This window comes from Labrus mixtus, chromosome 17, assembly GCF_963584025.1.
Source record: "Labrus mixtus chromosome 17, fLabMix1.1, whole genome shotgun sequence".
In the NCBI taxonomy this organism is placed as follows: Eukaryota; Metazoa; Chordata; class Actinopteri; order Labriformes; family Labridae; genus Labrus; species Labrus mixtus.
Genome location: NC_083628.1, coordinates 7,012,126 through 7,033,432, shown reverse-complemented (window position 1 = coordinate 7,033,432; position 21,307 = coordinate 7,012,126). Strand labels below are relative to the sequence as shown.

Genomic DNA, 21,307 nt, shown 5'->3' with positions numbered 1-21,307 from the left:
GGTTTAGACATAATCAAAACAGTCAGGTTCAATATTTTGCTGTAGTTTAGAGGTTTGTGATGATGCAACCTTTAGGTGGTAATATGGTTCATATCTGTCTACCAGGTTATGTAGCTTAGAAACAGCAGAAGAACATACAGTTATGTCTTTGTGAAGCAATGCCTTCTGACGGTCTTCTGTTTGTTATGCTGCAATTGAAAATGTTCTAACAGCTCTCTTCTGACATTCAAACCTTAAACTTTCTTTGAACTTCAACCAAGTAATTCACTTCTGATAACTTCTGATCACTTCTGGGTATCAATCTCTCTTGATTACTTACTATTTGATTGTCTTTGTTTTAAAGGTGGTTAGCTCAAAAGATCAAGCTCAAGCTTAATTTGTGTGATCACATCAACCAATCACAATGCACTCTTCAAATCACATTTCCTCCTTCCTGCTCCCCTTTCAACCGTAAAGCTTGAAGGCTTCAGTGGATGTCTTCTCGTTTCCTATTCCCGCCACTGCACTTTCCCCCCGTGGCCCACAATCACAAGAGCCTCCTCCTCCCTTTCTGTCACTCCTCACCTCCTTTAAAAAATAAATTCCCACCTTTGTCCAATCAGTGTTTCCTCACTGGACCTGCACCTTTACTTCCAAAGAAAGCACAAACCTACTGTGAACTAAAGACCATCTTCCCCTGTTGTCTACCACCAGCAGGGTTCCCAGACCAGAAGAACAAGAGCTCAGACAGTCTCAGGTGGTGAGGAGTCAATGGTAATATCACAGTTTATAAACGGTTTAAATCCCAACAGTCACACACCCTTTAATTCACAGAAACCGCAGAGGACAGCTCAGAGTGTCCCCTGACTAGTTCTGTGAATCCCTTTTGTTAAAACCTACATTTGGGTAGAAAGCCACATGACGACTTCCACTCATTCATACCTATTATCATTTATAGAGCTTTGTTATCCAGGAAGGCGGCATACGCGCGCTTTTATCAGATATGACTCGAGTCATAGGGCCTTAAAATAATAAAGCAGCCTACAGGTTTTTGTTGTTATTACTGTTTTTTTTATTATTTCGGGGGAAGGGGCGTGTCTTTATTTGATAATAATGAAGATGACAGAAAATGTGGGGGATGACATGCACCAAATGGTGAGTTCCAACATGGGACCAGTGCGTTGAGGACTGTAGCTTCTGTACACGGGGCGCCTGCTCTACCAGCTGAGCCAAACCAGCAAACATCATTTCTTAAACGGAAGAAGATGCCTTTGTTAGCAATTCTTTAAAAATGAAAATACTTGCTTTTGTTTCTTTTGTAAAACAATCAGCTGATAAATCCAAGCAAATCCTTCTTTATGCAGTTCTGTAATCGGTAATGTGATGAAGAACTGAAGTGCTTATATAGATCAGCGGGTGTGAAAACGTTCCTCTTAAAGCATATCTACACATTTTCTGTTGATTTTGAAGCTTGCCTCAGTGTCAGGTTATGCCATTGATTTAAAAAGTCAAAAAGCAAAATCTGTCCAGTAGGATTTTTTTTGTTGCCCTTGATCCTGATCCCAGTCCTTTGATATTGGATGTCTGACCTGATAGCTGCATTTACTTAAATGTTGTTAAATTAACCCTTTGATATAATAGCTGTTAATTACTTAATATTTCAGACTGAAGTTTCACAAACTATTTGAAATCTTAGGACCCTAGTTAATAAATCCACACGATATAAATGAATGCTAAACAGAATAAATGCAACAACTTAAACTGACATAATGCAGTCAGTGAGAGGGAAGATTTATCACACAGTTGGATTTGTGGAAAACTTGAGTCCACCTTTGGAAGACTCAAGTGGAGGATCTTACCTCGTACATGATCTTTGACTGAAGACAGACACTGGCTTTAGGAACACTTTAACCTGAAAATGTGCTAAACTCATATTCTCTGATTTCAACTTACTTCACAGAATACACATGAACTAGTTACTCCTAAAAATGACCAGACACCCTAACACTCACTTTCTTATTTCAAGGAGTAAACAAATTGTAATGCTGTTTTAAAGTGACACACAAATGTTTGTTACACAACTTATTGTTAATATTTATTAGACTGAGAACTGAGAACCTACGCAGACTTCATGTTTATTAGATTCAGACAGAAATCTGCATATGTTGGGAACCTCATTCTGTAAAGTCAGGGTCAGTAAAGTGTGCCTTATTGATTTGAACTTGTACACACTCAAATGTTCAGAAGAGTAAAGCCAGCATTATTTTCTACAGTTATGACCTATCCACAAGGTTAATGTTTGCTTGGTTGACTATTTTGCAGTAATCTTTATTCATCAAATGGTTAATATTTCACTCAACACAGGAGCAATGATCTACTACTTTCCTCCATGTGGTGTTTATTTACATTCAGCTCTTGAGTCTTGTGCTTTGTTTCTGTTTGTTAACCTCATATACAGTCGCCTACTGTCCCAGTAGAGTTTTCATATCTTGCTCTTTAACTGTTTCATTTACTTTTTATCAAGCCAAAACAGGAATGATTTTTAGCTTTGATGTTTTTAGTCTTAGATGATTACAAAGGTGTGGAAAATGGCAATAACTCTGACCTTGATTTAAATGAAAACATCCCTTTGTATCCACTTCCGAGGACAGTCATATGTTCCCTGAATCGTTTCCCATCGCAGGTTGATCAAAAGAAATAATAGATTCCCTCCACGTGTCTCTACTCATGGCAGCCTGTACTGATTAGTTGTCTTTGCTTTGCTCTCTCTCTACAACTCGGCCAGTCTCCCTCGGGCACCCCTTACTCCTTGACCACCCCCGGCCTGCCTCCTGGATGGGAAGAGAGGAAGGACGGCAAGGGAAGAACTTATTTCGTCAACCATAACAGCCGCACCACTACCTGGACTAGGCCGATTGTGCAGGTACAGCAGGTCCGATGGCTGGCCCGCACTCTATGCATGGGACTGGACCTTTACTTCAGCCTGTGTGTCGGGCCTCCTCCTCTTTTCCTTCTGTGTTTTTCCCTCTGTGTAGCCCTTAAAGAATGACGGAAAGAGACGCAGCATTGCAACCTTAAAGTCTCTCCTTCTGTCTTTCTCTGTCTGGTTTTCCAGCCTTTTCCAACTGTGTGGTTCTCCTCTTGTCTAGCATTCTGTTTGAAACTCTGGATGGAGTGTGACTCTGTTTTGGTCACACCTTTCTAAACCCTGGCATTTGAAGTGCAACCACCAATATTTCCCTCCCTTTCTCCCATTTCGACCCTGTTTTTCCCATTTGTCTTCCCCTGTCTTACTGTCTGACGCAGCTCCATATAGTCTGAGCTCAGGAAGAGACGGCAACATGGGAATGTGTGTATGTCTATAACTCAAGTCTCTCCTCCTTTGATATCAAACCCTTTCATTTCTGCTTTTACCTGAGCACTCTGTTCGTCTTTGGTCCTTCATCACAGTTTTTCTTATTCTGTGCTTCTCATCTGTTTTTGTTATTTCTCAGAAGAGGAGGACACTGCCAAGTGTGTTACATAATAGTTTCATGGTATTCCTTCAGTCTGTGGAAACATAGCTGTGGCTCATTCTTAATGTGTGTTTTTCCTAGTATGAGTAGGGCCCTATGAGATCCTTTTTTAAACTTTAAACCTATCTTGTTTTTTCTCCTTCATTTTGCCTTGATCTGCTGTTTTAAGATTAAACTTCACTTGGTGTGTATGACGGTTTTAGACACAATGTTTCAGCTGCAGCTCTGATGGTAGCAGACAGAGCCAATAAGCATTTATAACAAATATAATTCAAAGCGTTCTTACATCTTAAAAAAACTCCTTTCAGTCTCTGTTGAAGGATGATATCAGTAAAGTACAATCAATTACTTTCATTGATATAAAAATCACACAGGAAAGTCAACGTGTTTGTCAGTGTCTCTCCCTCCTCACCTCTCGATCAGCTCTCAGAGCGCCATCATAAAGAGATCTGATCGGTCAGTGGGTGGGGATTTCAACACGTTGATCTCTTATTCCGAACATAACCTGCTCTAGAGCTTATTTGGTGTTCAACATATGGTATCATGGAAATCTCTCCTGGTAAGAGGTAAACCACCTTCATGGTCTTGATAATGGACAACAAATAGATCTTGTCTGTTTCTTTTGCTGAGGTTGAAAATGTTACAGAAAAGCATCCACACTTTGAAATCCACTAATTCCATTTCAGTAATAATGCTGCATTTTCTGCATCAGGGAAATCATAGGGCCCTACAGCAACCACTTGGGTTAAGATTGATAATAACACTAACTTTTCTTCTTCTACTACCTTTTGTTACTTATCCCTAGGTCCCTGTTTAAAGAACTAGTTTTCATGAAAGAAAAGCTTGTATCCAGACCTCTCTGATAGCAAACAAGCATCTCTTACAACAGCAGCCATCATTAACTTTTCTAGCAAAGAGCTTCAGCTGACTTATCTCGACCCCACTTAACCTGAAAAGTTCTATTGTCACCGACAGCTGACTGAAGATGGAGCCAGCACCTCAGCAGCAGCAACATCATCATCGTCAGGAGGAGCCTCAGCCCTGCCACCTGCATCCACCCCCTCCACCTCCTCCAATGCCTCCACCAACCACCTCCATGAGCCCCAAGTCCGACGACCTCGTAGCCTCAGCTCCCCTACCGTCACCCTTTCCACCCCATTGGAGGTGAGAATTAGACACCTTTAAGATCCCGCTTCACAACTCCCATGCATCCTTTTTCCTCCTCTTTCACTTCCTAAGGGCTACTTTATTTTTCTCTCCTTTTTGTCATGCAATCCTGCAGTGTATCAACGCCTTTCCTCAGAAGACCTCATCACTACCCCCACCCATCCACGTCTGCCATTTTTCCTTTTTTAAGATAACACTCCTCTAATGCCATCTCTCGTTCTTTCAGGTTACATCTTGTCATCATGCTGCCTTTCTCTCTTTTCATCCTCACAAACCATCCAGAAATATTAATCTCATCATTGGCCAATCTTTTCCTCTAATTTTTATTTTTGTCAAAGACGACTTTCTTGTTTCACACTGCTCCTGTTTTTGATCTTCACCTGTTAATTAGTCACATGAAATAATCAGCTTTCATCGCGCTTGTTCACTCATGACATTGAGTTTTGTTGGGTTCACTATGCACTCTTACCGTTACAGTTACCATTTAATTCTGCAACAACAAATGTTTTTCTTTGCTAAAGCTAACTGTCTGGAAATCAATGATATTGACGTTAGTTATGAAGCACCCTTATACCTAGAGGCTATTTTTAAAACACAAAACAAATAAAACAATGTTGTTTAAATTATGGGAGGCATTCAAGATTAATTTAAAGCGTGGCATCCTTTAGAAAACCTTTTGTGCTCTTAAACATTTAAAAGTTGTTTTCAATCTCTGCAGACTTAATTAGGTGTATTTTCCTTTTTTTCATTGTTTCTAGACTTCTCTTTTGAATGCATTGAAAGACAGTCAACAGATTAGAATTTAAAATCAGACAGTAAACATTGCAGTGGTAGTGTGTGAACTTTTAGGAAAATACAGGAAGATATCAAAGTTGTGTTCACACCAATTTTCATGGAGAATTAAGCGAGCACTCAGGGCTCAGTCACACACTTTGCACAGTACACTATGTACTGTAAGTCCTGTACCTGCAGCCGCTGTAAAAATCCTCTCCTACAGAAATCTCAATGAAAGTCGGGCTTTTACTTTGAAGCAGCAGCTGTGCATTAGAAGTATTTGACTCAGCCCACTTAGTGTACAGATTAAATATTAAGACATAGTAATTCCTAATCCCTCTGCAGTATGTTAGCATTCCTGTCTTCTACTCTGTCGGCCTTCAAGAGGACAGTTACTTACTTATTTGTGAGGGGGTTTAATAATCAGACAGCGCAGGTGGTTAATGTGTTACTCAAATGACTTCACAGTTAGTACAATACATGCTAATCTGGAGTTACTGACTGAAATAGGAGAGGTTTATTTGTTAAAGGTGACATTTTGCAGTTTACTATAGAAAAATAATTCTATCAAGTGGTATTAAAGGGTTTTGAGTTTGAATTAAACTATCTATCAGGCTTTTTGCTCCCTTTCTAACTTTGTTGGCAACGTTGTGTTGCTGTTTTGTGAGTGAGCATGTTCTTCAATTGCAGCTTAAAGGTGCTAATGCATTAAGAAAACCTTTGACAAAGTTATTTATTGTCCTTGTACCTTTAACCTTTATGCACGATACATTCGGAATAAGAGCAAAATCAGATGTGGGTCTCTAAAGACACAACATACATTGGGGGGAAAAGTCGCTGTGGATAGACTGAGAAGTATGTTTGACTGACTTGTGGATTTAGACCGCTGGAAAGTTTTTCATCACTTTCGTTTTCTTTTTTTTGGGGGGGACAGTGCCTTTTGGGGGCCTCAAGGACGCACTGGGGACACACCTTCTGTCGTCAAACAAACTTTAAGTACAGATTTTAAGATTACCAAGTGTAGCTTGAATACATCATTCTAACTTGGCTAATTGAGATCAACACAGTGTATCTTATAAAGCACAGTCTCTTTTTGACCTCCTGCTCCATTAAAAAGCTATTGTGAAGATCCTGTGCTCTTATCAAGGGAACAGACCTGATGGAGTTTTAATTAAGTGTGTTTCTGAGTGTGTGTGTGTGTGTGTGTGCTAACGTTAACAAGTCAAAGAAAGTGAAACACTCACTGCAGAATGTTGTAATTACAACTTCTAGAGGAGGTGGGAGGTCTGTGGATTAATTAACAGTCTTTTCTCTTGTTCAGAATCAGATCAGTCAGTGATAATTACTGCTACAAGAATAGTGTGATGCAGGGACACTTATTAGCCGGAGCAGATTCAGTCGGTTTAATGTTGCATTAGAAGCTTTTAAATGCCAGAAATTATAGGTTTCTTGTAAACATATAGTTTCAGAAATATTGGTATTATGTTGTCATTCATTGTCCTTTTTTATGCCTACCATCTATTATCTGATATAGAAAAACAACAAAAGATGTTCTGCAGTTTTTCATTATCCAGTCAAAAACTACTTACGTTTTTGATCGATAAGGAGGCCCCAGTCCCAATATCCAGGGTATCAATGAAAAATTAATGATAAAATACATTTTATCATGTTTAATATGTGTCTCTCGTCCGTCTACAAACACCCCAATTATGAGAAAAGTCCATCCTTTACGTCTTTTGCCTGCTCCACTTTTCAGAAAATGTGTGCTCAAACAGGCTGTTTGGAGATTTTCCCTTTATCACAAAGGGCAGTAACCCCTCCCCCAGGTGGGTGACACTCCCACAGCTAGGTGTTTGTTCTGCCCTCTGAGTCTGACTTCTTACAGTAAACAATAGGGCATGGAGTAAGAAAGCCCGAGCCACATCCCCTTTCAGGGGCGTGGTCAGACACAGCTCATTTACATTTAAAGCTACAGACACAGAAACAGCCTGTTCTGAGCAGGGCTGAAATAGCGGGGTTTATAGGTATGATCAAATACAGGATCAGAGTGTTTTTAGAACAAGAAACTTCACAGACATGTTTTGGGGAGCTCTGAGACTTATTTAAACTTGTTGGATAACATTAAAAAAAAACTCCTATGGCTACCAGTTAAAAGAAACTTATTTAAACGTTTTTTTCAGCCTCCATTGTAAGACGTTGGTTTAACATCTACATGTAGATGAGATCTCACTGAAAAATCATCACACATCACGCACAAGTTCAAGATGCATCTCATGTTTAAAGTGGCTACAATGATTGAATAAGTGAGCAGTGCATCACAGTAACCAATAAAACAATACACACAGGAGTAGACCTTTTTTCCAGACTGATGACTGCCTGCATTCAAGTCACTCTCCATCGTCAGCCACTAACACATCTATTAAGCTTTTAACCTGTCGGGTATGTAATAACTACTTCAGCACCTAGGGGTCTTTCTCTCGAGGTGGTCATAGCTACGAAGCTGAAGTATGGTGTTTCCTATATCTTTGCTGATCTAATCAGGTTTTCTAACAGAGTACTTGAAAACTGGTTCCCATTCTTGTTATTGGGTTTCAAAGGATCAGTGATGATTTTATTCCATACTGCCATTAATCAATATTCAGTCACTGATTTAATCCTCTTCTTTGAATCTAATGGGAGTGATAACGTTACGCTTTATTATTATTCATTTTTTTAATATATGATTCCAGGGAGCCAACAACATCCAGGTGCGGAGGGCTGTAAAGGACACGGTGTCCAACCCGCAGTCCCCACAGCCATCCCCTTACAGCTCCCCCAAGTCCCAGCATAAGACCCAACAGAGCTTCCTGCCCCCGGGCTGGGAGATGAGGATAGCCCCCAACGGAAGGCCTTTCTTCATCGACCACAACAGCAGAAACACAACCTGGGTGAGCTGACACACACTCTTGGATGTTGTGTTCTTGTGACTAAAAGAGTTTTTTTTTTTTGTTTTTTTTTTTTAAAAGAAGAGCTTAATAGTACAGTTTCCTTGTTAAAGTCCAGGAAATAACTCTTATTACTTCCCCCCAATAATTATGAATGATAATAGATTTAAATTACAATCAATAGCTTGCACAATCCTCGTGCAATGCAGGTCAGCACAAGGACTGCAGACAAGTAAGAATAGCTGCTTTTATGAGGAGGTATAGAATTTCCAATATTACATAAATAATAAATGATTATTAGCTGGAGTTTAGATTTCAAGGAATTTCCTTCCAAAATCTGAAGCTTTTTAGAAAACTCAATATGAACAACTCAACTAGAGGATCTTCTTTATAGCATCTTCCCTCTCTTTTCTCATGATAATAATATTATTAACAGATAATGGATTTTATGTGAATAAGGGTTATAAGGTAGTATTTGAAACCCAGAGCTACAGTAGGCTGTGTTTATGCTACTAGCTCCAGCTAGTGACAACGCCAATACTTCCTTCCCTACCACATTGCATCTAACACCCCCCCCCCCCCCCCCCCCCCCCTCAACCAAATCATGAAAACAAGCATTGTTACAATACGATTCCAGTAAAAGAATCCAACAATATTGATACCTCTTGTATCTTATATCAAGTCCTAGGCCCCCATTATTATTTTATTTTTGATTACCTAAACATGCAGGTAAACTAATGAATACTGTTAAATTATTTAGATGGTGTCCTCTCTCTTTCCCCAGCAGCAGCTGTAGGTTAAAAATATGTCTTAGCTTCGGCTCTTTTTGATACTATCGTTCATTCAATTAAAAAGACTGTAATATTTTTAAAACATATGTTATTGAAAAATATTGATCTAAAATGTTGGCAACGATAGTGTAGGAAGATGGCCAGTGAGAGTCTGTAATGAAGTAATACTTTAGCAAAACAACATCCAGGAATCTTTTTCGGACTTAAGTATAAAATATATTTTAAAAAGTGCTGTAAGAAACTGATGAGAAAGTGTCTTCTTTTCTTTCTTTTTTTTGCTACTTAATGATGATTATGTTACAGTTTCAGTTATAAACAGTTAGATGCAGAGCAGTGAACTCACAGTACCGATGACCTTCGAGGATGTTTTAGTGACATCTGGTGGTGTGAATACAAATGAACAGATATTATTTAGATCTATTTTACATGATTTTCCCGTACCTGTTTTGGAATAATTCATATGTATTCCTCTTTCTCTTCTCCAATGTTTTTACAACCAGGAGGATCCCAGGTTGAAATATCCCGTTCATTTGAGGAATAAGAACTCAATGGAGCCTGGGGAGCTCGGTCCTCTTCCTGTAAGTACGCTCACAATAAGACCTACTGCATATTTAACCTTTGGCCCACAAAGCACAGTAACAATGACCTAATGGATTCCGATAATTGCTTCGCTTTGTTTAACCATTCACTAATGTAAATGTGTTACATGTAGGTATTTCTTTTCTGAGCAGTTGTTTTCCTCATATCTGTCTGCAGGCCAGCTTAAAGTTGTTAATGTTTTACGTTTGAACTTTGTGAATGAAGAAATATCATGTGATCACTTTAAATTAATTTGTAGTCCTGTTAAAAAAGAGGGAGAACCACGGATGAGAAATTGGGGTGGTGGAAAAGAACCTCCCAGCTAGTGGGCCAAATGTTACTCTATTCAGCTGTTAAATAACCAAAGCTTCATGGGTTTGTACATCTCACAGGCTTGTGTGGTGTGTGCATGTGTGTGTGTTCTCTCTCTCTCTCTCTCTCTCTCTCTCTCTCTCCCTCCCTCTTCTCTTTCTCTTCTCTCTCCGTTCTGATGGATCTAATGTATGCTACTTCTTCTACACCTGGCCATGTCTGTTTGGCAGAACCTACCAGAGGAGGTTGGTTGGTGCCTCCCTCCCTCTGCCTGCCTTGCCTACCTGTCTGGTCCAGTCCAGTCTGGTCAAATGCCTGCAAGACAGCCTTGCGCTTACTTTTTTTTTTGTTTTGACTTTTGTTTTGTTTTATTTTTCCTCTCTCTGTCTTTCTATCTGTTCTCTTTCTCATGACCGGCATGGATGGACTTGTACCCTCCCCTTTCCTTTTTTTTTTTTAATCAGTATTTTTACACCACTTCCTCTCTCTGTGCGCCCTCCCTGCACCACCACCGCCACCCCTTCTTTAAAATTTAGAGCTGCCAAGCTTCGTCCTTGGATCCTCCGGACTGCTCCATGTCTGTGTACCTGTTGACAGTGTTAAAGGCGAGGTTAAACACAATTTGGGAAAGTGGAACGAGGCCATTTTTCAGCTTGAGGAGAGAATGAGTGGAGTGGAAGGTTAAATAAGGGATCGAGGGAGGGATGACAGAGATGCGAGAGAAACAAAAGCAGTTCTATGTGTATGTTAGAGGAAGGAGCTGGCTGTATGCTGCATGTCTTGTCAGAGTTTCAATCCGGTCTCTCCACTCGTGCAGTAGCAGCATATCTAACCACACATATTCTTCAGTTACACATTGTTTGACAGATTGTCAGAGTCGCTACCTTCCCCAACACCTGAACTCTCAATATTCCGTTACTTTTTGTCATTGCCTGACTGCTGGTGCCGTACGAGTGTGTGTGATTGGCCTGTGACACCGTACCGAGTGCTCACCGTGTCAGTGGTGGTGTACTGGTTTGAACTGGTATTGGTGATTAACCTCTTTTAATGTCGTGGTTGTATCCCTGCCTTGCTGACATCTCAGACGTGACTCAAATAGGAGAGAAAATCCTCTTGGTTCCTTTGTGGTGTTTGATTGAGTTTGCCTCGCTCGCTGTGCTGGGCTGTCAGGGTTTGGACCATTTTTGGTCCGTCAAGTTCAATCAAACATAAATCTCAAAAGGAAAAATAAAGGGGATGGATTTAAATTACTATTTGAGCATGTCGTCTTTGATATATGTCCAATGGTGACTGTGTGCATTTTTCTCACCTTTTTGTTTTCTTGCTCCTTTTTTTAGCCTGGATGGGAAGAAAGAATTCACTCAGACGGACGCACCTTCTACATTGACCACAGTAAGACAGTTCTATCCTACAATTTTTTGGTTTCTTGCATATCTGAAGTATCCATTACAACACAAACTCAGTCAGTAGACAGTTCAGAGTGGACTCCCACATGCTGTCGTATAGTGCAAGATTGAAGCTGTAAACCTTTCTTTAAAAGTGCACGGTGCAGTTTCAGGGTACAGCTAAAGTACTGATGAGGCACAGCAACTTCAGCAAAATACTGGGTGGCTCATACCTGAAGGCCAACTAGCCGCTCTGTAGAAAGTAAACGAGTGGGGAGGATGTGAACTAAGGGAGCCCAAGGGGAGCGGCAGAGCAAGTTTTAGAGAAAATCTCGATTTTCCACAAACTGGATTTATTGATTAAATAATAATTAATATATCGCCTTGCCCTTTATGTTTTTAATGCTGTTGCTTTTTATACAGTTGGGGAAAGTCTGAAAGCAGGGGTTCTTTTTTGCCTTGCATGCTAGCCTTCTGGTTCATTCACATACATACAGCTGTTGTAATGCTGTTTGGCTTAATTTAGTAAACATTAGATCTATCAAATGTCTGAAAATGCCCCTTATGTTTTAAAGAGCCAAAGTTAACCCCTTCTGATCACTCATTAATTCCAACTTGACCAAAAGTTACTGAGTTTACTTTCAAATCCAAAAAATCTGAAAATGCGTTATTTTCAAAATGTAAGCAGCAAATGTTTCATATTCTTCATAAATAAAAGATAAGGATGTGCTTTTTGATCCTGTTCTTGCACTCAGAGTATGTGTTGTTTGTTTTAACCCAGATACAAAGAACACGCAGTGGGAGGACCCTCGTCTGCAGAGTCCAGCTATCACAGGACCCGTGAGTAATGACTTCACTACTCAAGAGAGTCTCTATCAAGTGTTACTACGTGGAAACTACAAGTCCCTCTTTTAACACTCTGGTTTTGTCTGCTACATACACTCATTAGTCTCTGTCTGTATGACAAAGATAAATCACTTTGTCACTGAGGTTGTCACTTAACATGCCAGCACCTTCATGTTATTATACGCACCACTTCAGATATTGTAGTGCCTCTCTAGAAAAACCCTCCCCTGGTTTCACTGCATGAAGCTTTTGATGTTTTAAACAAGAACTGTCGCTATATTTAACTTTATTTTGAAAAGCCACATGCTTTTAAAGACTTTGATGCCCTTTTTTGAACATTTTCTTTGTGTTGTTGTCTGTATAGGCTGTCCCTTACTCCAGAGAGTTCAAGCAGAAATATGACTACTTCAGGAAGAAATTGAAGAAACCGGTAAGAAGTGGTCTTTTGCTTTACAACACCAGGCGACAGCTAAATATGGTGAAAACTCACAGCTTCTCTTTGCACAAGAAGGTGGTCTAATTACCTTCTTTTCTGATTATGCCTGATTGCAAACTTAATTAACTTTCTTCACACTGTCTTTACACTGCGTGACTGAGTTTGACATTTTGTTTTGCATGTTGAATATTCAATGCAATCATTTCACACCAAGAGGAGGTGTTTTCTACTGCTTTGGTCTGCAGTTGTTTTCTAATACTGGAATCTGATCTTGTGTTAACATACTAAGACTTTGACCTTTTTTGTGGCTTTCTTTGGCTTTCCAGTATTGCAAAAAGCTATTACCATTATTTTTTTTCTATATTAATCAATGTCTTTATACAATCTGAAAATCAGGGTTTATCTTGGGCTCTTGTTTGCACAGGAGGGGATGTTAGCTGAGCTGCCACAAATATTGGTAACTCCGTTTTAGGTTAGGATTCCTTTATTTTTCATCAGTCTCGAGGTTTCTAATTAGAGCTCAATCCTCCACAGCGGTCTCCTCTTCTCCAAATCGATCTTTAGATTAGATTAGATTAGATTTTATTGATCCCCAGTGGGGAAATTCGGGCGTTGCAGCAGCAAGACAGAGAATAATACAAAATTCAGAGAACAGGTTCTGAAGTGATGATCAAAACCAGTGAAAAGAATAAACCTGTTTCATGTTTAAAAAAAGATCTGTATTTCTCCAACACTCTTTGGTGCTGCTTCTGGGACCGCATGTCAAGCTGTTGCTAACTCTCTGTAGTTCAGCTGCTTTCTCTCAACGTCTAGATGTCAGATTACTAAAAGTCTTCTTCATCTTAAATGATCAAGCTGAAAATGAGCAGGTCAAGAAACACTTAAAAAGTTTTCTGTTGCAATTGTTCTATCATCATTATTATCAACAATGTAATCATGATCCTGTTTTGAGATCATTCTGTTACCCTGCCCTACTTTCTACCAGGTCACATGTCCCCCTTACATTTGCAAATGAAAATGTGATTATATGTTGCCTTTACTGTTTTCATATTTGTACACACGATAATTCTTATCAACTCTTCCAGGCTGACATTCCCAACCGCTTCGAGATGAAGTTACACAGAAACAACATCTTTGAAGAGTCGTACCGTCGAATCATGTCCCTTAAAAGGCCGGATGTTCTGAAGGCTCGGCTGTGGATCGAGTTTGAGTCAGAGAAAGGTCTGGATTACGGCGGTGTGGCCAGAGAGTGGTTCTTCCTCTTATCCAAGGAGATGTTCAACCCTTACTACGGCCTGTTTGAATACTCTGCCACGTGAGTCTCTTCTGGTCTTTGTCAACATGTGTAAAAAAGGATATAACACAGGACACAGAGTCTCCCAAAGGTGGTGCAGTGAAGGAACCATGTTTTATGTGTGCAGCTGTGGAGAAGTCCTTTTCCCTCATATTTTCGTCTGGCTTTGTGCACAACTGTGGGTGAAGGGTGGAGCTGCTGTATTATTCCCCTGTGAGACTTGTTCAAGTTTCCTTTCACTTTGATTAACTTTTCCTCTCATTCAAAAATCCATCCTGGAAAAAATGTTTCCCACATGCAGTAGGAGTTAAGATAATTAAAGCGCTGTATGTTTTGTTCCTTTTCTCGGCACCACCATCAATTCACAAAGAGTCAGCCATTCAGATTTTGTAGGACAAAGGTAGAAGAAAGTAAAACAAATGAAGTGATTTAAAAATTAAAAAAAAAACTCTTGAAAATATATCCCTTCACAATGCTTCTTAAGTCACACAACATTGCCATTGTTTCAGTGTGAATCATTCAGGTTTTGTTGCCTTGGTAGAGTATTAGAGAGGATTGAAATAAAATAATTAATCACCAGAATTTGCAGGAAGGGTAGAAGAGTGTGGATAATTATTAAGTGACAGTGCATAAATTATTACAGGCATCAGCCGGGGTTGTTTTTTAAATCATGCGAAAAACAACAACATTATTTCATTATTTTATTTGGATTGTTACGTTTTTTAATGAATTTAAGGGCAAAGTTGTGTTGATTTATTAATCCTCCTCCAATTTTACCAAATCCATCCCTTGTTATTTTTTAAAAGTCATTACTCATAGCTTGCAGCTGCATGTGCCCCTGAACATGTACATTTTGAGGTTTCTGTGACAAAAAGGACACAAGGTAGTTAACCGATTGACTGGCTGGAGAACCACAGAATGACCTGGATATCAAACCGTTGAACGACTTTCTCTAAAACTACTAATACGCTCTTGCCTCTGCAGGGACAACTACACTCTCCAAATAAATCCCAACTCTGGCCTGTGCAACGAGGACCATCTCTCCTATTTCAAGTTCATCGGGCGTGTGGCAGGGATGGCCGTGTTTCATGGAAAACTACTGGATGGTAAGCTGCTTCATGTTGTAGTCCTGTCTTTGATGATGTTATTGAGATGAAAACACATTTGGATATTGTGTAATAATGTGTATTTTTTGGTTTGTCACGTGTAAGTACACTAAATCAACATTTTCTCTGTAATTTTAAGAACCTAAAAACATCAATCAAACACACACACACACACACACATTGTGACGTGTCGTTTTGCCTCTTTAGGTTTTTTCATCCGGCCGTTCTACAAGATGATGCTGGGGAAACAGATTTCCCTGAAAGATATGGAGTCAGTGGTAAGACATCACAGCTTGACATCAATACATCATGATTAAAAAAAGAAAAGCCTCCATTAGGATTAGCACTCTGAAATAGACGAGTGGGCTTTAATTTGCTAATCAGTTAAACAATCAGCCGTCTTTTAACGTATTGGTCATGGTCTGACGTGAAGGAATAATGGTGCATTATATTTACCTCGGAACTAGGATCTTGGAGTTGGTAGTGATGTTACACCTGAGTTAACCTGAGTTAACCTTGTTCCAGTTGCGAGTTGGTTACAAGTCGAACAAGCAACATGAACGCCTCCAGGAGTTCCTTTGTTTTTTTAGCTAATACCAGACGATAAGAACATACTATGTGATAGTTTCCGTTCAAAAATAACATGATAACAGATAAAACCTGAACTATACTTTCAGAGTGATTGATTTAATTACACAAAAAGAGGACTAAGTTATTAATAAACACAATAGTTACATCATAAACATTACTGTTGGTGCATGTAGCAGCCATGTTAAATTTTAACTCGGACAGGCGTCCCTGATGACGAATCAGACCGGAAACAACTCGGAAATGGAACGCACCTTAAACCCACCCAGCCGTCTGGGTCATAATGAATGACCTTGCTTTCATGTGTTGTTTTTTTCTCTGTGTCCTCTGTACCACAGGACAGTGAATACTACAACTCTCTAAAGTGGATTCTGGAGAATGATCCCACAGAGCTGGACCTGAGGTTTTGTATCGACGAGGACAACTTTGGACAGGTGTGGAGGCTTCAATCCGTCCCTTTTATATCTGATTATATCAAAAAAAAATGAATGCAGTAGCATGCAAGTGGTTTGGTATGAGGAGTTTCCTTGTCTTATCTTTATCGTTGTTTTCTGTCTCAGACGTACCAGGTGGACCTGAAGCCCAGCGGCTCAGACATGGTGGTCACCAATGACAACAAAAAGGAATACATTGAGTAAGGATTGGATCAGTATTCATCCTTTAAGATGATTCTTTTTATGATTAGTTACTTAAAATAAAACTTTCTGAATCTAAAACTGTCTTCAAACTTGTTTTTCTCATCTCAATGATCTTCCCTCTGTCAGCCTCGTCATCCAGTGGAGGTTTGTCAATCGGGTCCAGAAGCAGATGAACGCCTTCCTGGAGGTATTTATGTGCATTAATACATTCTCCACTTGGGGGCACTGTTCCCACACACCTTTTATGTTTCCCCCTTCAGAATGAGATTAAACCAACCTCTGCATCTTAACCTCTTCTTCAAAATATTTCTCAATTTAATATTTATAAGCTTTACAGTCATTTTGTGGGATGTTTTGTTTTTATGTTTCTTGACATTAACTGGTATAATTTTTTTTATTCCCTTTTTTTTTTATTTTCAGGGCTTCACAGAACTTATTATCGTAGATCTGATCAAGATCTTTGATGAAAATGAACTGGAGGTATGGATCCTTAATTTAGTCATTTTGCACCAATCACATTGCCAGAACTGTTCACAGACATAAGCAAAATAACATAAACCTTTTTAACTTGAATGATTCATTTATTTTTCTCCCTTGCTCTCTGTCTTTGTGTAGCTGCTCATGTGCGGTCTGGGTGACGTCGACGTGAACGACTGGAGACAACACACTGTTTACAAGAACGGATACTGCCCTAACCACCCCGTTATTCAGTGGTTCTGGAAGGTACGAGTGCGATACATAAACACGCAGACATGTGAACACATGCAATAAAACGCTGCACAAGCACAACTGATTATTTCAGAGGTGGACTGACTTAAATGTCAGCTACATATTGCTTCATATGAAATGCTGGTTTCAGTCATCCTGCCTGTGACAGGTTTGCTGGCCTCGCTTTTGAAGATCAAAGTCTGTTTGGAAGAACAGGCTTGTTTGCTCTGATGAAAGAGCCTAAAGTAGTCGCCTGCCCCTGTTATCATGTGTCTTGACTTTAACACACACACACACACACACACACACACACACACACAGTAGCACACACAACACTCTGACAGCAAACAATGTACACGAGTAGTTGTTTCTGTGTACATGGCATGCTGACACACACTCACACACACAAACAACGATTATATGTCATCCATGCCAGCAGGCTTAAACGGCTTCTGTTTGAATTTTGCCCTTTTACGTTTTAAACACACAGCAACAATTTTAAAGAACTTTTATTTGATTGATATTTTGATAACTTAATTATGTGAACTGTTCGATCATGTCACTTCGTCTCTCACCAGGTCGTCCTGTTGATGGATGCTGAAAAGAGGATCCGACTCCTCCAGTTTGTAACGGGAACGTCACGTGTGCCCATGAATGGCTTTGCGGAGCTTTACGGTGCGTAAACACACCAGTCAGCTTCATCTTTCTTACTATATCCTGCTTTTATTATGGCCACAGTACTTTTACATCATGTTATGATTAAACTGCAGTACCTGTGCATTATACAAGGAAACAGTGACAAAAGTATAGTATCCTGATAAGAGGAGTCAAATAATTTTATCACTATCTAATTTACAACTGTATGTGATCAAAATATAGTTATTTATTTTCTCACATTTAACTTTTAGACATAGGAGTTACTAATGAGGCTTTTGGTTTTTTGATCACTTAAATATTCAAATCAATCACACAATGCATTAATTGTTCATATTCTCTCTATCCCTCCTCTACATCTATAATTATTGACTATTAAATGTAGAGGTTAAATTTGAGGTGTAATAAAAACATCTTTTGTTGCAGGTTCTAATGGACCACAGCTGTTCACAATCGAGCAGTGGGGAACACCGGATAAGTTACCAAGAGCTCACACATGGTATGTGTCTACTGCCTGCACACACGCATACAAGCAGATGAAAAAAGAGCCATCCTTGGATGCTGAAATTGCTCAAATCAGCATGATAATATGCTCACTATGACAAAGCTAACACGCGTTTGAAATGGGTTGACCTGTTTCTCATGTTAGAACGCTGTGCATTTCTATTGGACAAGTTAAAACCCTTGACCTGCTGTAGGAGTTTAAGGAAAGTCGTGTGATCAGCAAAGGTCTAATATTTTATCCTGCAAAGAACATGTACAACATACTGGGGCGGCCCAGGTTTAAGTTCGACCTGTGGCTCGTTTCCCGCATGTCATTCCCCTCCAATTCCTACTCTATCAAGCCCAGCAATATTTCTGGATGAAAACATTTCGATTTCTTGTCCTGGAACAAAGAAGTCAGATATAAAGATATTGTAGCCAACCGCTAGCATGACTTCAAGTGTTTACTACTTTAAAGAACTATTTATGCACTTTCAAGTCAAATACCGTCTGAAGTTTTTATAATTTTGTATAAAATGTTTTTTTCTTCCCAGTTTCAACCGCTTGGATCTCCCCACTTACGACTCATTTGAGGACCTGAGAGAGAAACTCCTCATGGCGGTGGAGAACGCGCAGGGCTTTGAGGGAGTCGACTAAAGAAGCAACCTTCGACTGCATCCAACCAACAAACAATAAAAAAAAAAAACACAAAGCTACAGGGATGTCAAACCAGCTGCTGTAGTGGCAGTTCTGTGCGAGCATGTTGTATTGTAATGCCTGAACGTGAGCCACCTCCACAACACGGTGGTTTCGAGACTGTACAGCGATTTGTCGAGACAACTTGCCTACGTCTTTATATCTTTTCAGGGCGGGTAGCTCGCTTCTTAAAGGTGCTGGGGGAAAAACAGGCAGTGCCCCCCCCCCCTCCCGCTGGATGCTGAAATCTATTATGTACAGGCATGAGCGATGAATGAGCTGGCCCCCCTACCTGATCCGCCGTTTCTTTCCCCTCCTCCCCTCGTCCTGTGAAAATCTACAGTGCTGGAAACACTAATGCATTTCAATAGCTCCTTTATGTACACTATAACACAGTATTCTGCACCCTTCACTGCAGGGGTCTTAGCATGGCCTTAATCTGGCTCCTACATGCACTATTTCTCTTAAGAAACTGCAATGGCACTATGATCACAACTCTCTCTCTCTCAAATCCTTAGACCAACACCAGATTACCTTAGGAATGCTAGCCAATCACATTTCAGGAAATCGGCCACACCCCTCCGTAGAGCCTGTTGTGTGATCAGAAACCGCCACTGCAGCCTTTTTGTAGAGTAATGATTTTTGTTATTTTAGCCGCTGGTAAAGAATTCAAGAACGTGGGATGAAACGATCCCCGAAAAACTGATTTTTATAGTTTTTGTCATTATGGAAGAGATTTTGTTTTTTCGTTGTTTTTTAATCATTGGTATAATTCTCGCAGGAAAATACTCCAAACGTATTTGTACTGATGAACAATGTTGTTTACTATTTTGACAATTCTATATGACATGGTGTGTGAAGTGTAAATCTGGCTAGTCTGCGAAATAATCCATATCATTTGTTATGGTGATAGCAAATGTGTTGAATAAAATGGTTTTTATTGTAGTGCTATGAAAGCAGCATGAAACTGTATCTTGTGTTTGCTTTGACTACATACTGTAGTTGTAATTTGGACGTGTAATATGTCTCAAGTTCGAGAAAGGGAAAACTAAACTAAACCCCACGCTAGTTTCTCTGAGATGTTTGCGTCATGATTATATGAATATTCTCATGCCTGTTGCTGTTCATAATGCTGTAAATTGTTCTTGGAAAAAAATAACACATTTTAAGTTCTTTCATGATATATAAATATATGTATGAACTACATTTAACAGAACTATTACTGATCAACGACACTAAAATGAAGCTGTGTGCGCGTGCGGGTGTTTGAGAGAAAAGCTGTGATTGCCACTGAATATAAAGCAGCATGTTTCTTACAGAGCAAAACTTTGTTTTTTTAAATGTTTTTGTTTCTCTCCTTTTTCTAACACCATTGAACCTAAAGGGCACTTTATAGATCACTCTGAGGTCATGTCTCCTATTGTATGTGTTTTGTCATTAACTTGAATGTGATTCTTTCTTTTTTCCATTCGGAGCACTTACCTGGTGCAATATAAATAGTCTGTAAATCTGGGCTGCTGCTGCTAAGGTAGAAAAAGTTAACAGATGTGAAGCATGGTCTTTACATCCTTTGGTATCCTTTTATTCCTTCTCTTTTTCTTGACCATTTCCTCCCTGTTTCCTCTGTTAGCTTCCCTCTGTGATTCTCCCTTTTCAAAACTGGTTCAGTCCTTTTTTTTTTTTTTTTTAGAGGGGTTTTGTTATTTTATCGAATCATGGGAAAATATCACTTTTGTTAAACGTTTCCACCACTCTCTGCAACTCTTTGTGGTTCATTTAACTTCAGTCAAATAAAAATGAAACTTCTCAGATTGTGTTGTTTCAGTTATTATGACTTCTCTCAGAACAGAAGTTAAAAACATTAAAGATCCAGAGAAATATGATTTAAACTACAAGCTGCATAAAATGTAAGACATTGATTCATTTTGATAATTCATATCTTGATTCCAGGATTGCTCTTTTGCACTGGTTGAAAGTAAAGTAGTTTCCATCTGTAAACCTAATCTTCCTTCTTGATTCCTTGACAGTGCAACATTTCAAAGACAAATTCACTTATGTCACGTCATACCATTTATTTCATTTCTGTAATAGTTTTGTACTAAAAATAAAATGGAAAACCCTGATGTAGATGAAAATGCTTCGTGACATCTGTTAATGAGGGGAGCTGTCCTGACCCCTTTTTAAATGTTGTAATTGTGTGTGTGTGTGTGTGTGTGTGTGTGTGTGTGTGTGTGTGTGTGTGTGTTGTGGTGAAAGGACCTCAGTTCATTCACACAATCACAATCTAGGAGTTATCAGCTCCAAGGACAAGCAAATAAAAGCCTTCCAGTCAGTACGGGGACATTTTATCAAGTCTCTCTACCCTCAATCTGGTCACAAACAAACTGAGAGCCAACTCTTCTTTAGATCCACCTTCCAAAATATTCTACCTG

General features: G+C 39.5%; 1 protein-coding gene across 13 annotated transcripts in view; it reads left to right on the top strand.

Annotated features, from left to right (window-relative positions):
- The window catches only part of nedd4l (NEDD4 like E3 ubiquitin protein ligase), a 49,628-nt gene extending 28,944 nt beyond the window's left edge, over positions 1-20,684 (top strand). For 10 of the 13 annotated variants that reach the window (XM_061061953.1, XM_061061955.1, XM_061061951.1 and 7 more), the window contains 19 exons: positions 694-753; positions 2,765-2,902; positions 4,470-4,658; positions 8,165-8,362; positions 9,651-9,728; positions 11,379-11,433; positions 12,208-12,266; positions 12,637-12,702; positions 13,794-14,023; positions 14,987-15,108; positions 15,316-15,386; positions 16,035-16,130; positions 16,257-16,330; positions 16,461-16,521; positions 16,755-16,814; positions 16,950-17,057; positions 17,621-17,717; positions 18,123-18,195; positions 18,734-20,684. In XM_061061953.1, the coding sequence (XP_060917936.1) occupies positions 694-753; positions 2,765-2,902; positions 4,470-4,658; positions 8,165-8,362; positions 9,651-9,728; positions 11,379-11,433; positions 12,208-12,266; positions 12,637-12,702; positions 13,794-14,023; positions 14,987-15,108; positions 15,316-15,386; positions 16,035-16,130; positions 16,257-16,330; positions 16,461-16,521; positions 16,755-16,814; positions 16,950-17,057; positions 17,621-17,717; positions 18,123-18,195; positions 18,734-18,836 (1,938 nt within the window). In that variant the 3' untranslated portion in view covers positions 18,837-20,684. Of the gene's footprint in view, positions 1-693; positions 754-2,753; positions 2,903-4,469; positions 4,659-8,164; positions 8,363-9,650; positions 9,729-11,378; positions 11,434-12,207; positions 12,267-12,636; positions 12,703-13,793; positions 14,024-14,986; positions 15,109-15,315; positions 15,387-16,034; positions 16,131-16,256; positions 16,331-16,460; positions 16,522-16,754; positions 16,815-16,949; positions 17,058-17,620; positions 17,718-18,122; positions 18,196-18,733 lie in introns of all 13 variants that reach the window. The other 3 variants (XM_061061947.1, XM_061061944.1, XM_061061949.1) reach the window with 2 other exon arrangements.
- Positions 20,685-21,307: the final 623 nt, after the last annotated feature.